The sequence below is a fragment of the Mycteria americana genome, chromosome 3, assembly GCF_035582795.1.
Source record: "Mycteria americana isolate JAX WOST 10 ecotype Jacksonville Zoo and Gardens chromosome 3, USCA_MyAme_1.0, whole genome shotgun sequence".
In the NCBI taxonomy this organism is placed as follows: Eukaryota; Metazoa; Chordata; class Aves; order Ciconiiformes; family Ciconiidae; genus Mycteria; species Mycteria americana.
Window position 1 is genome coordinate 51,478,444 of NC_134367.1, and position 16,025 is coordinate 51,494,468.

At 44.3% G+C, this 16,025-nt stretch overlaps 1 protein-coding gene across 1 annotated transcript; it reads right to left on the reverse strand.

Moving 5' to 3' along the window:
- Positions 1 to 6,508: 6,508 nt before the first annotated feature.
- On the reverse strand, positions 6,509 to 15,307 carry OSTM1 (osteoclastogenesis associated transmembrane protein 1). Its single transcript, XM_075498495.1, has 6 exons — positions 14,941 to 15,307; positions 11,639 to 11,753; positions 10,007 to 10,104; positions 8,515 to 8,679; positions 7,544 to 7,709; positions 6,509 to 7,237 (listed from the first exon to the last, which is right to left on the reverse strand). The coding sequence occupies exons 1-6, from the start codon at positions 15,268 to 15,270 to the stop codon at positions 7,182 to 7,184; spliced, it is 930 nt and encodes a 309-aa protein (XP_075354610.1). The 5' UTR covers positions 15,271 to 15,307; the 3' UTR covers positions 6,509 to 7,181.
- Between the last annotated feature and the right edge of the window lie 718 nt (positions 15,308 to 16,025).

Here is a 16,025-nt window from a genome sequence, read left to right on the forward strand (position 1 = left end):
TCTCTGTTCTGATCAACTGGAGAAAAGCAACGTTCACCAGAAGAAACACACACTTTCCAGAGTCAGAACCATTTGAAAACCTACTCCAGCACAGTACAAATGCACTACTTTTGACATTTTTCTCATTTCTACATGTTTGAGTAATTGCTCTCAACTCAGCACACTTCTGCAATACGTTGAAGCTCATTTCTTTGGTTTTAATATTCTAGGTTTGACTCCAAGACCCAAAAAAGCTCCTGAAATATATATATATATATGCACAACTCGTCACAGTCTTCCAAAGCAAAAGAAATATAACACTGTACTGCAAACAGAAAATTCATTGCAATTTTTAGAACTATGGAGAATATACAGATGCCCTAATGAATACAACTTGCTGCTTCATCAACAAGAAGGAAAGGCAATTATCTAAAGCAGTATTTTCATGGCAGAGGGAAAGAACAAAACAGTAACTGAAACCCACTGACTTTAGAGACTGCCAGCTGAGGCTTGCCCCTGTCGTAGGAAGAGAACACCACACACAGTTTTACCTGGAAACTGGAGAGCTTAAACTTTGCAGACCTGGCCAGCATTATACAATAGAACAGACTTTCTATTATACATTATACAATACCAGACAGGTGTAAAATACCTGTATCACTTATATTTCCCTGCCCCCTCCTATAGACTCCTTTGAAAATCTTCAGTCTTTACCACATCTGTCTTAGGACTCTTCCTTGCAAAACCAAGACGCCTGCTCCTTGCAGTCTGTTTTTCCTGCAGTAAACTGCTACTGTTTCAAATGCTGGAAAAAAACTTCTGAATGAAGTCCAAAGGAATATTTTGATTGCCAGTGGCTGTTCTCGCTGTCTTAACTGAGATCAGTTTGACATAAGCCATTTACTTCATGGTTAACCCCAGAAAAATCCTGCAGGGAATATAAATTCATGCATTAATCTTGCTCACCAGTTTGGTTCCACTTAGGTTTGGATGAAGGAGGTGCTGCGTTGCAAACCCGACTCAAATTTACTGCTTCGAATGCTTCAACAAAACACCGCTCTAGAGCCCTTTGTGATCCTCACACACACTCTTCATTGCAGAGGAGAGAAAGAGACAACGCTGTAAGTGCTGAGCATTACAATGAAGCATAAAGCAGCATTAAAGTTGTTCTGTGCTTAATGCTGCAGTTTAAGCAGCTAATCTTGTTTCGGTTGAATGACATGTTCATTACAGCAAATAAATCAGTAATGTGTAGGATTATTGAAGAGGAAAGACATATTAAACCAGTTTAGGGCATCATATTGAATTTTTTTTTTTTTTTTTTAGTGTCCGATTTAGCTTGGTGTTTTTCAACAGTCAGTTCTAATAAATGCTTGTATAGCACAGATTAAGCAGGTGGGAATGCTGCCCAGAAAGAGTATTATGAATAACTTAAGGCACTAGTTTAATTGCAGCAATCCATGATACTTACTGTGCTGGCACCAGAAGGGAATTTTCAGTATTAGAAGTTAAAACTACAACCGAGCTACTAGCAAGTATCTCTCTTTTATTAAATATTTGAGAGGTTTCCAATATTTTCCCCTCAGATGGGAATAGGGGAAGATTTCCGAGTTCATGTAACTGATTTATTTCCACCACAACTCATTAAGTTATTTTTAGAAAATGATTAGCGGTTTACTCGATGCATCTTTGCGTCTCTGACTCTGCAAAGCATTGCAACAGCATCCCTGCCCCCCTGCTGGCCCTCTTCTGCCCATTCCTGTTTGCAAGGAAGATGCACAGAAGCGAAAAAGCCCGAACCCAGCTCACACTTCAAGCAGTAGGCTCCTTTCAAAGCTATACTATACTAGTGAGTATTCCCCGTATTCCTTCCCCACAGTGCCAGTTCCCTGGCACTATCCTTGCCACAGCTCAGAGAAATGAGTACGAGCAACTTGATCTAACTTTGGAGATGGCCCTGCTTGAGGAGGGACTTGCACTAGGTGACCTCCAATGGTCTCCAAGTAGGGCTGACAGGAGAAGAAATACAGTTAAGATTTAGGTGAAAACAAAGTGTTCCCCAATGCCAAATAGCCTCCCCTCAGTAATTTGTCTATGCCCATGTGGAGTGGAGATCCCCTGTAAAACACCAATGACACATGCAGTAAGCAAGCTCCCGTCCCGCACACCATACACAAACACATCAGAGCAAGGATTCAGCAAAAAACAGGGGTGGGGAAGTTGCTTTATCGGGGGCGGGGGGAAATGCAGCTTTTTCTTCTCTGTATAAGGCTGAAAGTAACAAAAACTCGCCGCAAAATGAAAACCTCCCTCTTACCTCATCTGTAATCTGTGCAAGCTCCGAAGGTCTGTCTTAGCCCACTGCACCCCCAGAGGAGCGTGCGTGCTCGTGGGTGCTCCCACGCGCTCACGTTAGCCAGCACAAATCAGAAGTGCCCCAGGCAGCAACTCAGACCCTGAAGCAGATGCTGGGGGAAAACAGTTTGGACCAGCACCATCTTTCAAGCAAAGCAGATGCAAAGTGTTGAAGCTGTGTGCCATAGCAGAAGACACTGGTCAGACAGCTCCTTAAGGCCACCCCCAGTTCCAGGTACAGACCGTGCCGGAAACCCTCCTGATGGCCAGCAGAAACTGGCAGCTCTGTATTAAACACCTGCACTTGGAAAAGGTTATCACACAACTGACTCTGGTCATCAATCACATCACCTCCTGTTTTCTTCCTTTACATGTTATTTTTGCCTTGGATTAGACCAGGGTCTCCAAGATAGCAACTGCATTTCAACTCTCAGCACAACACAAGGCTACTAGTTGCACATGAATCATCCTGGCTGACTCCAGCAAGCAGCAACAGACACTGATCACAATGCTGGGAGAAGCAACACTTCAGAGAAGTTGCAGAATTTATTGGCTCTGCTCTTCCAGTGTGTAACTTTTTATACTGGCAAAAATACAGAAGGTGCATCCTGCAAAAACCTGACAAAGAACAGGCTAAAAAGTGCTTACACCAGTGCCAGAAGGAAAATTTACACTAAAATATGAACAAAACTTGGTAAGTTACCCATATGTTCTGATGAGGAGTGCAGTGACTTTGCTGATCACACAGCTTATCATTCCAGAGAAACTCTATATTCAGGGCATGAAAACAAATGTATAAATTAGCAGAAATGCAAGTAGATTTGATGGTACTTGATTAACTGGACAGTAAGTACCAGAAGCAAAACATTAGGAAACTGAAGCCAGTTTGTGATTGTAGCAGGCATTTAATAAAGATGGGAAAAAAGCAGCCATTACACAAAACACAAGTATTTATTTGTTTTAAAGAAAAAAGTCCCATATTTAGTGCTGAACAGGAACCCTCACTCAGCCTGAAATAAAACAGGAGCTTTGTAAAGAGCCTTCGAACCAGGATTACTTCAACCCCACCCACAGCATCACACAATTCAGCTGGCCTCCCAGAAGAAAGCAGTTGCTTTTAAGTAACTCGGAAGCAAGTCCCTGTTGCCATCCCACTACTTGCTCCCATTCCCGACCTGCACAGGCAGCCCACCTGCATGTCTCATCACAGAGCAGTGGGGGAGCTGGGCTCAGCTGCTCCATCTCCCTGCTACCAGTCCCCAACCTCACCTCCACCAAGGAGCCAGAGCCTCCCCTTTCCAGCTCAGCTGCAACCAAGGCCCCATTTGTACCCTCTTTTCTCAGGGTCTTTCAACCACCTGTGAACTCTAGCAGCCTCTCCCTCCAAATCACTTCGTTCTGAGTGTGCTTACAGACCCTCATTTCCACCCTCAGTTACTCTCTGGCCCTATCTTCCACTCGTTGGGTAAATCCCCCACTCTTCCCTCTTGCCCTTCTCCTGTGCTTACTCCCTCTCCCAAGCGTACAGGCAACCAGAACCGTTCCTAGTTTTCCAGCTGAAGCCGCACCTCACACACTGGCATTACAACTTTCCCAGCCTTTCTGGAAGTCCCTTGCAAGTGACTCACTGAAATTTATATTTGCCTTCGAGATATCCACATCCTACCACTAGCACACAAGGCTACTACCATCAGGTGAGACACCCGACTCTCTCCATGGTGAGGCACTGCACTGCCATTCTTAAAGAAATCTTTCAGCTCAGCAGCAATCCAACACCATGCCTGCTGAAGCTGACAGAGTTGCCAGTGCAGGCAACCAAAAGCCTCCCCACAAAGACAGCAAGTCATCCTCACTAGCCTTACCCACACACACCCATCCAAGAAACTCCATTGCAACTAACAGGAGCCTTTCCATATACTTCAGTAGGCTTCGACTGAGCTGAAACTCCACCCCTTCTCAGCAGTTGCAGTTCATTTGTTCTGTAATTCAGCACAGCACTGCTTTGAAAACATCCTTCTGATGCCGTTTTCCTGCAAATGGCATAATGAAGAATAATAAGCAGGTGCTTCTGAACACAAACCCAGAACAGCAGGAGTATAAAACTACTATAAATGAAGCAATTAAGTAACCACACTGTTCACTGTTTATTGACAATCTTTATTAGAGCTGACTTTCCATGTTTAGAGGTTTCCTAGTAAGTATAAATATGAATCAGTGCTACCCCACAGTAAGAAATCTTTATTTGCACAAAAAGATACAAACAACTAGTATTGCAAAGTTCATCCTGTTTAGTACATATAATACCAAAAAGGCAAAAATAAACCAAGATGAAAGACTAGCAGCAAAAAGAATTCTAGTTCTCCTTCAACACAGCCTGTGTGCTTCCACATTTCTCTACGAAATAGAGTATAAAGATAATTCAATCAATTTATATATGAAATATCCTACCAAAAATATAACACTGTGTAAAGAAAGTTAGTAGTATAAAGTTTGGGGGGGAGGGAACAAAAAAAAAAAAAGAAAAGAGAAAGTAGTACATGCAACATTAAAAATCTCAAGTGTAAACTTTACTGCTGCTTTAAAATAAAAAAACAACAAAAGTCACATGAGTATTTCCGTTTGGCTTAGCAGCCAGGAAAATAAGAAAAGCTGATTTTTTTTTTAAAGTGCTTAACCACCATATCCAAAAGTAATGACTTTCAGACCTACTTAATATGAATGTGCTCAAAAAGCCACTGCTTACAGTATAAAAGCTGTCATTCTGAAATGCTGCACATACGAACTGGCTTTATCTGCACGAATGAAAGATTGCTTTGAACAGCTCTCAATCATATGATGTCCCAGATCAATGTAATGCTATTAGAGCAGGCAGCTGAATAAGTCCCAGAAAGTTGAAGTTTAAGAATAAGAGATAAAAAATAATCTTTTTTTTTTAAAGGCAGCATGCCTCTCCCAGCCGCAAGAAGGTAACTTTATGTAATAAGCAATAGAAACACAGTTTTATGTTATTGTTGTAAACTACCTAGAACAAACTGACTGTTGACCTAGTAATTCACATGTTTAACAGAGGGAGATAAATACTTCTTACTGATAAAATGCAAAAAGGCAATCATGTGGGTGGGACCAATGGCTAACACAGTATTCTACTTTAATGTTAAACATACTGTCAACTTGACTTTAAAACTGACAGTATGTCCTAACTCAAAAAAACCCACAAAAAACAACAGGAAAAACAAGAAAACCAATGACTTGAAGAGTTTTAGGAGTGTTTTGTTACATTGTTACATATTTATTTGAGCCTTAGTGCAAAGGAAAAATTTAACATTCTAGGCTCCAAAGCAAGTCAAATACATAAGACTATTTCATAGGGTTTTTTGACAGACATCAGACACACAGATTCCAAGATAAATTTAATTTTTTAGCTGTAATGGCCATTCATTTGTACCTCAAGGTTAGAAAACACATTTAAAAATGGGAGCAAAGACTCTGGCATTTATTAACCTCAAGTACAGCTATAAATTGTTCCAACCCCACCACTCTCCCAAATCAGGGCTATCATAACCAAACTGAACCGTCGGTGTTGCTGCAGCTGTTGAATTGTGCCCACAGCCGGTCAGTAGCACTATCTATCCCCACAGTTATTGTACAAATTTCTCCACCAGCTTTGGAATCCTGCAAGCTTGAATTTGTTTACATTCATCTATTTCACAGGTCTGATTTTTGAAACTATTCCTTGACAGTCATCAATTCCCAACACAGTATATTTATTGTCCTTCAGGATAGTTTTTAAGTTAGAGAACCCCCTGGTTCATTTACCACTAAAATACATATTATCTACAAAAGGTAACTTTTCCCCTACAAAGTTCCTGTAAACACCTTTGTATTAAGCCATAGCAAGCTCTAGACCAGGAAATTCAGCATCTCCAGTGACTTGACTGTACCTCACCTCTCCTTCACAAAAGAAAAAAAACAAAAAAAAAACCAAAAACCCTTGATAATTAAAAAGGAAAGGAAATAACACAATAAACAGACAAACAGTGAAGCATTCAGTTACCCAAGCAGACGTCTAAAATAAGCCTCTGAAAATTTAACATTTGAAAAGCAATGATTTTAGTGGTTAAAGTGTGCAAATGACTAAATATGCCGCCTGCTTCAGAGACAGCTGAATACTGTAGTCATCAATGATTATTATTCATGTCTAGCACTGGCAGTTCTGTTGCTTTTGTTGCTGGCTTTGGACATTATATATAACCAGTTCCTCTGCATATTTCATGCCTTTTTTTCTCCCCTAACAGAGACCAGCGGCATGACTTTAGAGAGAGGTATCAGAAAGATGGGAACTTTCCTTTTTAAAGGTTTTCTGTCCATCCCAAGTCTGGCCAAACTGAATGTTACATGGAATTAAACACAACATTTCAAGCAGGAACATCAAATATTATTTCAAGTTTTCTCTGTCTATGAAAATCACCTCAAAAAGATTCAGAATCTCAGGTTTCTGTGAAACAAATATGATAAATTAAAGAGGAAAGAAAACCATGCAAGGAAAGTGTAAGTATTCTATTGAGGAGAAATACAAAAGCTCAGAAACAGAAAAACACCGGCTTCAGCCCAAGACTGAAAAAAACCCACAGATTTTTTCAAAACCAGAGTCCATACAGTGTCACACAGCCCTGCCTTGTCATGTTTGTTAATATTCTCGCTTAGAAGTCAGACAGCATTTTGTTTAACTTGTGTTGCTCTGTATCATTACACTAAACCATAATTAACTCCTCTTTTGTGCCGGCCTCATTCCAACACAATTGTACCCACTGTATACCAGCAGCAGTTCTCAGGTTTTGTTTTGCAGCTCAGCTGTATTTTTCTTGGATGTTCACAAGACTGGCATTTGACTGGATGCGCTTGGCTAGAAAGGGAAAAATTATATGAAAATTAAACACAAAGAATTCCACAAAACTAGTCTCTCCACTCCCTCTATTTATCTGACACAGACTTGCAAACAGCTTTCTGTTCACGTCCAGAAACTTTAATGAAAAGATATGGCTGAAGCTCTTTACTACCCTTCTTCAGGGGACAGCAGCAGACTAATAGTCTCTATTAGCACCGTCAGCACAGCTGCAGGCAGATCTGGCTGGGCCCCTCTCCCACAAGAGCCAAGCGAGTCCCTGGCACCACCCAACTCTAGCAGTGAAATGCCAGCACCATCACTTACGCAAAATGAGTATCCGTTTCTTCTGCTTTGAGTGAAGGAAGCTACTAAGATAAAAAACAACAGGTAGGAAGAGAATAAAGGATGAAACCGCAATCACTGGGACTGTATCACTGCAGGGAACAGAACAGTTGAAAGTCCTGCTCCAAAGCTTCCGAGTGATGTTCATCTACAAGAAAAACACAAGCAAGCCGTGAAAGCAAGCACACGCATTTTTGCTGTGCTGCATGGCAAACACTCAGGCCTCAAGAAATTCAAGTGTTCAAATACAACCTCAAAATAATACTTTAACAGATCCTCCCCCAGAAGCAAGCAAATCCCTGGAAATGTAGAAACAGACAATTTAAATGGAGCCAAAATTTCACATCAAAACTTACACAAGCTTCAAAACCAGACCATACTCAGATACACTGTAGCATTGCCACATGCCTGTTTCCCAGAGACCTCACCGACAGCCTGTGGGGACAGGGCTAATCCCATACTTTCAACAGCACTCCTTTTGCCCAGCCACTTAAAACCCCACAATATAACAAAGCTTTTTCCAAACATATGTCGCCAGTGCTGAGGACCCCTAGAAACAGCTGCTGTAATAAGGAATCAATTATTACACTGACTAGAACAATAGCAGTAAAGCTTCACATTAAAAGCCAAAAGATTAAGACAATTCTTTTTTTTAATCCATCCCCTTTGCAGTAACAAGAAATTAAAGTGCAGCTACTTAAACTGGAATGCACCGGGGTGATCAGGAGCTTCAGGCCTGCTCCTGCTGCATTGACCGAGGACAGGACCTAGCAAGACAGCCCCACTGAGCTAACTTCTTCCCCACAGGACACCAGCCTAACAAAGGCACTGCTGCCAGTACTGTCCCACACCAAAAGGGAAAAGGCAATCCCTAGCAAGACAAGCGCAAATGGCTCAGATTAATAAAGACCTCCATGACAAGGTCTCCATGACGAGTATTAATAAATACTTACTGCATCTTCCACGTCGATACACAAGTGTGCGGAGTGCCCAGACTCACCACCTTGCCTGTTCATCCTTTGCAAGTTGTTATACAGGTCATTCAACATTTTGTAGGTTTCGTTGCAGTTTTTACATACTTCTGTGTAGTTATTTGGTGACAGATAGATAGTCTGACCCTAGGGTTATAAAGCTCTGTATGAATGCTGGTTTAAGGCATTATAAAAAAAAAAAAAAAACTTAAAAACTAGAGTCAAGTTTGAACCAAAATCCAGATTTTTAGCATCCTAGATTGAGCAGAGACCCAGACCGACAACTCGCATGAGAACGCAGGAGGAAAAGGGACCAACCCTAATTCACCAGGGACAGGATCCATTTCCTGCAGGTTCTGCATCTCAAACTGTTCTTTGAACTAGCAGCTTTTTTATTTAAACACTTATTTTTAAAGTACCAGTTCCCAGGGTGGGGGGGTGAATTTACTAGTAATTAAATGTTATTCTGGAGCCAGAGATACCAGGTTCCTTAATAGGTTTTTTTGTTTGTTTTTGTTTGCCCATACCTAGCAACTGTTAGGTTGCTACTGCTGAGCTATATTGACAGGGACAGACTGTGCCATAGTAAGCAATCCTTTTCATTTGTGGCCCTCACCACCCCTGAACGCAATACAACACACTTGAAAACAAAACTACAATCTCTAAAGATATTCCAATCCAGTAACGGTTGTACCAGCTACCCGCCAACCACTGGTTTAAGTTCTAGTTCAGACACTTGAAGCGATCAATCAGCAGTCCACACTGCTCCTGACCAAGGCCTATAAAGGCACATTTCCCAGAAATCATTAATAATAAAAAAAAGCAGACAGTTTCCTCAGAGATTGTCCCATACCCATCATTTCCCATTTTTACTACTGAACGATCCCGGAACTTGGCCAGTTTCTGATTGAGATGGAGTATGTGCAGTTTCTTAGGCTATTTAGGGCATTTTCTTTGAGAACAATTACCACATTTATTTCACTAAGTTATATCGCCTTTGCAATATGGACAAACTTTAACTACCCATAATATTACTAGTCAAAAGAATTGTTACAATGATTTAAGGTAGCTGGTCTTTCTGAACTAGTCTATATTATCAGAAGGTTATTTAAAGATTGAGTTGTTAAGTCAGAAGGCAACAATTCCACAAAGAGATAGAAAAAGAGACTTACAGCATGCAGACATGCTGTTTCTTACTATGTAATTATCAACTATTGTGAATTCAGAAATTCTGATGTGAAGTAGCATTGCAATTACATACAAAATGAAGTCAAGGTGAATATCAATTAGAATTAATTTCAGGCTCTCAATCTGTAAACATCTGCATTTTACAGATCATTGCTCTATCTGCCTAAAATTCACAAACTCACCAGCAGTTTATTTGCCTAATCTGTATCTGCAGTTTATTCAGCATAAATAAGATTTTGCTAGCAATTAGAGGATTTAGTGCTTCTCAAATACACAGCATAAATACCTGAAGGTTATGTTCAAAACACATCAGAGATTTATTGAATAAATCCAGGAATTCTACAGTAGAATTTGATAATTCCTCACTGTTGTTCTTTAAACAATCTGTCAAAGAGAAAGAAAAACATCAGGATATTCTAATTTCTAACATTTCCATAGCCGACAAGCTCCAGACACTCCACTCCTGCAAAAAGAGCTCTCAACTATAAAAGACAGGTCTAGTCAACACTGCGGTTTCCTTATCTGCCTGCCATTGATGTCTCAGACCTGCTGACCTAACTCTTCATCGAGAATATATTTCAGAATTAATTGGCCTTGATTAAGTGAAAGATGAAGACTATCATCAAGAGCCTTCTGAAGAGGGGGTCTGAATTATCTTTGGACTTTAAGATAAAACAGACATTATTTTTATTTTCTAGCCCACAAATCTGGCTTTGCCCAGCAACAGTAACAGCCATTATCTGAAAGCAGAAGCACCAGCAGTGGAGATGAAACGGAGAGCAACCAGGAAACAGCTAGACCACGAACACAACAGCAGAAATCAGAGTGTAGGTTATTACTGTTTAAGAAAAGAGCTGACCATTTCACCAGCTTTGAGGGGAGCTCTAGGGCTTTCCTCCCAGTCATAGACTCAACCCTACCATGTTACTGCTTCCATCCATCCCACCCCACTTCAGGTGCTCTAACCAGACAGACCCTTGAAAACAACAGCGGTTTGGGAATTTAGATGTTCAGCAACAGCACCATGAGAGCAAGCCAATATCCTAGAAAATTCTCCTGAAAGAAGGAAGTGCCAATCAGTATTGAGGGCGAGCATTCAGCTGGACACTGGGCAGGCAGCACACAGGTCACAGGCTAAGCACAGCAGGACAGCACAGACCACAGAGCTGCTCCTGTACTGCCTTTCCAGCCTTCACACAGCCCAGACTCACAAATGAAAACAAACTCCTCTGGGCTCTCAAGAGACTCTGCAGCAAACCCAGCGACTTTAACACTCAACTCCATAGCGCTATTCCCACTGTTTTCTAGTGCACCTGTTAGTGTAGGGTCCCACTTCCCATATCGGGGGAATGGCAAAAAGCCATAGTTTAGCTGTAAGCATGGCACAGCACCATCAGCATGGGGACAGTGAGATACAGGGACAGACTTGGACATCCTCCACCCATAAAATGAAATAAAAAGCATGGCTCTGGAGGCAGATACTGTTCAATGCATAAGCATTCCAGAGTTACTGATTTCATTAACAAACAAGGAAAAGTTTCTTATGTAAGTTTGGGTTTTTTTTTTTAATGGGAAGACTGGGAAAAACAGAAGAAACCACAATGAAGCTAAGGAAAGTCTCCAGCAGGGTGTGTAGATCACAAAGAAAACTAACATGACTACCTTTTGAAAGAACAGCCTAAAAGAAATATTTATATAACAACTAATTTTCCAACAGACTAGTGCCCTCAGATTTTGGCAGAATCCCTTACAAAATAAAAAGCTCCTGTACCCCTCATTAGAGTGGCTCTAGTTTAGGATTTTTATGTTATATACTGTCTGTATTTAAACAAATACAATTCTGATCTGTGCAAATTTTAGGGGTAAAGTTAAGCTAAGTCATAAAAGTAGCATGAAAGCTACAAAATGAGTCACATACTTGCACAGTTGGCTGCCTCCCAGGTTTTGTTAAAGAACTCCGAAAGGGTCACAACTATCTGCAGCCTGTCTGAGGTCAAGATGCTTTTGGCACAATTGTGGCTCTCAGAAGAATTCTAGAAGAAAAAAGGAAACAACAAAAAAAGCAACCAAGTGTTAAAAATACAAAGGGAAAATTCTGAAACGTATTTTAGGTAAGCACAGCTAAACAATCACGTCTCATCACATTGATATTTCTAGAATAGGCAGAGCAGAATTGACAGAACAATAAAAATCTTTTGATCCTCCAAATCATACTATGAGCAACACAGCTTACTGCACATGGTCTTTGAAGACCTACTAGGACTGCATGCAAGTCACTCAAAAACATGCAACTAAAAAAAAAGGGGGGGGGGAGGGGCAAGCAGAGAGACAGAGCCTCCTCTGCCAGGTAGCTCATATTCATCCATTTCTGGGCCGCTGGCCCAGGAGCCAGCTCAAGGCATGAGCAGCCAGAGAGAACGACATTAGACTGCAGGAATATTTGAAGGAGCTGAACCAACAGACTGGCCTCAAAACAAAACAGAAAACAACGTCCAAAACCGCTGTACCAACGTACTGTATCAGCAGCAAACTTCCCCCCGCTGCAGCAATACCAGGAACACAGTCCTCCACGAAGCAGCGCCCACGGCCCCTCGCCAAGGCTATGACCAGGCTGGGCTCTCGTCCTCCCCAGAGGTACCAAGCTCACCTGGTCTTAGCGAGCCACCCAACGCACCCCATCCTCAAAGCAGGCACTAGCACAACTCTTACAGCAACTTATTCTCTGGACCATGTTAATAAAAAAAAAGCAGAGCAACTATAAAAGCAGTTACAGAATAAACAGGAAGCATCCCTATCAGAATTCAGAACAGTGTTTTTCTCCTTCAAAGCTTTATTTTCTCCCTCAAATCATTGATATGAAACCATGATCACCAGTCAGCTGACTCCTGTGCTCTACCTCCCAGTTTCCGGCTGCTAACTTGACTTAAGCACTTCTCAAAATTGCCAAAGCTGCCAAAAGCCTCTCTGATAAGTGATGTGGGACACAGAAGAAAATAATCTCTTTAACAAGAAACATGTTCCTTACAGAGCTTTGAGACACCCAGTTTCCACCTCTCTTTGTTAAAACACGTTTATTTTTTAAATAAGAAGTTTCCCTTGGAGACTCAACTGCAGAAATCGAGTATTACCACATCTGGTTAACTCCTACGTTCACCCGCTTTCATTTCTACTAAATTACAAACAGATATGCGAGAAAGTTGTTTATGCGGGAAGCCCACTGGTTGCTTCATGAAGGCCTTCAACTGTGAAACTTCCTCACCAGCTGGACTCATGAGCGGTAAAAAGCACTTTAAATACAAAACTGAATCAAGTAGACCTATATCATTCCTTAAATATGTTTGCCTAATTTATGCTTTAATTAGCCTAGTAAGGAGGATTTTACATTTCAGAGATGTTCAAAACTTAACTTGGCTGCTTCTTTCACGTTGCACTATAACTATTGCAGCATGGCAAAGATAAAAACATCAGATATCTGATTATTTGTGATCATGGATTGAGGCTGCAAGAGGTCACCTCATTTATTTATGTGGTTAGTTAATCCACGCACAGAAGGAAAGTCAAACGCTCTCTAATACAGATGTGTCCTCCAGAACACATAGTGGACCAGTCCTCCCAGGCTGCCAGTACTCAAGAACAGCAGCTGCAATGAGTTCATACATATTCTAAGTAGCGGGATATGTCTGGCAACGCAATCCTAGACAAAACATCATGCTGAAAGTACCCAAGAGAATTACATAGTCAATTTCTCGCTTTCACATTACCTGGTCACTGGTATGAAACAGCTCCCATATGAGAAACAAATAAACAGACTACAGGTTTGCAAGCTAAAACGAGAGACCACTGGCTAGATATTTGCCCTGGAGAGGACAATTATCAAATGAACGTCCATGCACTTTTCCAATACAAGCACTGGGGTGGTGAGGGGAAGCAAGCAGCCAAGGCATCAAAACCAGAAAATTATACTTCTTCACGGCGACAGGTCACTAAGCTGTGAAATGGTTTGCAGCAGCACACTGCAGCACCAGAAGTTTACCTGGGTTTAAAGAGCAACAGATTTTTCTTGTCAATGGTGATTTTAAATACAGATTCAGAAATCCCAAGACTGGAAGCACAATGCAGGGGACACACTGCTATAAACTTGCTCTCTGCTTGTACTCTTACCAGCCCACCCACTTCTAGCCATGACCAGAGAATGGACAAAGGTCCTTTAGTCTGATCCACTATTGTCATCCTCGCATCATCCCAGGGACTAACTTTTACAAATGGATAAACTGGATGAGAACACACAAAACTAGTCATGAACCACGTCCAACACTAAGAAATGGGGAAAAAAAAAAAAGCTGATCAAGAGTCTGGAGGATGTAAACAGAAGACCCAGCTTCAGTCAAGATTTCCCACTGGAGGGGTCCATAGACTCCAGCCAGTGCTCAGGACTTCTAGTTTGCTGCCACACACTCCCACCAGCTTTGGAGCCAAGAACACTGCGACGTGGCTCCCCACAGATGATGTGCATCGCTCGCCACAGCTCCAGAGACCATCAATTTTCCAAGAAGTGCCAGGCAACTAAGCTCTGTCAGTGTTCCTCATTAGTGCTATACAACAACGGCCTGCAAGCCAGAGCGCTGCTTTAGGTATTGCTACATCAGCAAGAACAACTCAAGTTTTTCCACTTCCACAGAGGAACAAAGTTTTTTTTTCTGCAGGTGGAGCTACCTGCCCCTAACCATGCCGGGGGCTGGCTGCACCGACCATGCCACAACACCAGGCAGCAAGAAGGCAGCCATTACTGACAGCGGTGCTTCCCAAACATTCCCAGCCTCCATTAAACCACCTTACGCACCCGGTGGGGCTCACAGCGTGGGAACTGACCTCCGCTGGCTGGAGATCCGCTTACCCAAAACACGGGTGCCCCGCTCGCCGCATTAGTGTCACAGGCCACACCACCAGCCACACCCCGGCCTGGCCTCACACGCGCGGCCTCTCCTCGCCCTCCGCACGGAGCTGGGCGAGACACCCGCCGCCGGGAAGGGCGAGGCAGCAGTGTCTCAGGGCCCGACTGTGCTCTGGTACAGACCTCACAGGACTGGAAGCCTTAACGACACAGCCCAGGCCCCCCAACCCGGCACCGCTGCGGGGAGGGCCGCACGCCGGGCCCCCGCCCCGGGCAGCCTCGCAGCCCCCCTTCGCCCGCCCGGCCCCCCCCCGGCTACCCGGACGCACCCCGACGGCGCGGGCGATGTTGCCGTACTGTGCGAGGAGGCGGCGGTAGTGGCAGTGGCAGGCCTGGCAGAGCCGCACCGGGCGGGCGCGGCGGCCCAGGCAGCCCGTCAGCGCCGCACTGCCCTCCGCGAAGGCGGCGAGGAGGCGGCGGCACTCGGGCTCCAGCTCGGGCAGGTCGCCGGGCAGCCCCGCTCCCCACAGCTCCTCCGCCAGCTCCCCCGCCTCGCCCAGCGCCTCCAGCGCCAGGGGCCGGCGCGCCTCCTCGGCGGCGGGGCCGAGGGCGAGCGCCAGGGCGGGCAGCAGCAGCAGCAGGCAGGGCAGCGGCGCCATGGCGGCCCCGCCGAGGAACCGGAAGCGCCGTGCCGGGAAACGGCCCGCCTCCGCCGCGGGGCGCCGCCGCTCATTGGCCGGGGCGGGGAAAGGGGCGGGGCCGAGGCGGGCGGTCCCGAGGGCGGGCGGGCGGGGCCGCGGGGGCGGGGCGGGGCGGGGCGGGGCGGGGGCTCCGCCCGGGCGTGGCGTGGGGCGTCCCCAGGGGCGGGTGCGGGCAGGGGTTGTACGGCCCGGGGGGTTGTACCTGGCTCGGGACACATTCCGCTCCGTGGGAGTGCCGTTTCCGTGCCGTGCGATTCAGCCAGGTAACACTCCTTCCATCCGAAAAGGGGATTTAAAAGTATCTGTCGCACGGGAAGTGGCTTTGAAACGTGCTGAAAATACAGCAGCAATTAGGAAAAAATCCCCAAAGCAGGAAACAGTTGATGAGGGAGGAACAGACCGCATCCCTTCTGCAGTCAAAGCACCTCCCACGTTTCCTCTCAAGCTGGACACCGTTGTCGGTACCTGGCCCCAAACTTTCCCGCGGCCACTTCTCCATAAAACCGGAGTCTCCAAAGGAAAACCCTCCCCAGAGCAGGAGGAGTGAGTACAGCAGCCGGTAACCCCCTCACCGGCTCTCCAGTAACTTCCCCGTCTGGCAGGACCTTGACCCCGTGCCTGTCCCGTCTGCCTACAGCCCTTTCCAGCGACCTCAGCCGGCTTTTGGCCGAGCCTGGGTCTCTTCGTGCTCCGGTCAGATACGCATCGAGAGG

Excerpts from the sequence above, each read along its gene's own strand:
- OSTM1 (XM_075498495.1), bottom strand. The coding sequence starts at position 15,270 with ATGGCGCCGCTGCCCTGCCTGCTGCTGCTGCTGCCCGCCCTGGCGCTC. Across the intron at positions 8,680-10,006 it reads GTTTTGAACATAACCTTCAG|GGTCAGACTATCTATCTGTC; the intron begins GTATTTATGCTG and ends TTATAACCCTAG. Across the intron at positions 7,710-8,514 it reads GTATCGACGTGGAAGATGCA|ATGAACATCACTCGGAAGCT; the intron begins GTAAGTATTTAT and ends TTTTTCTTGTAG.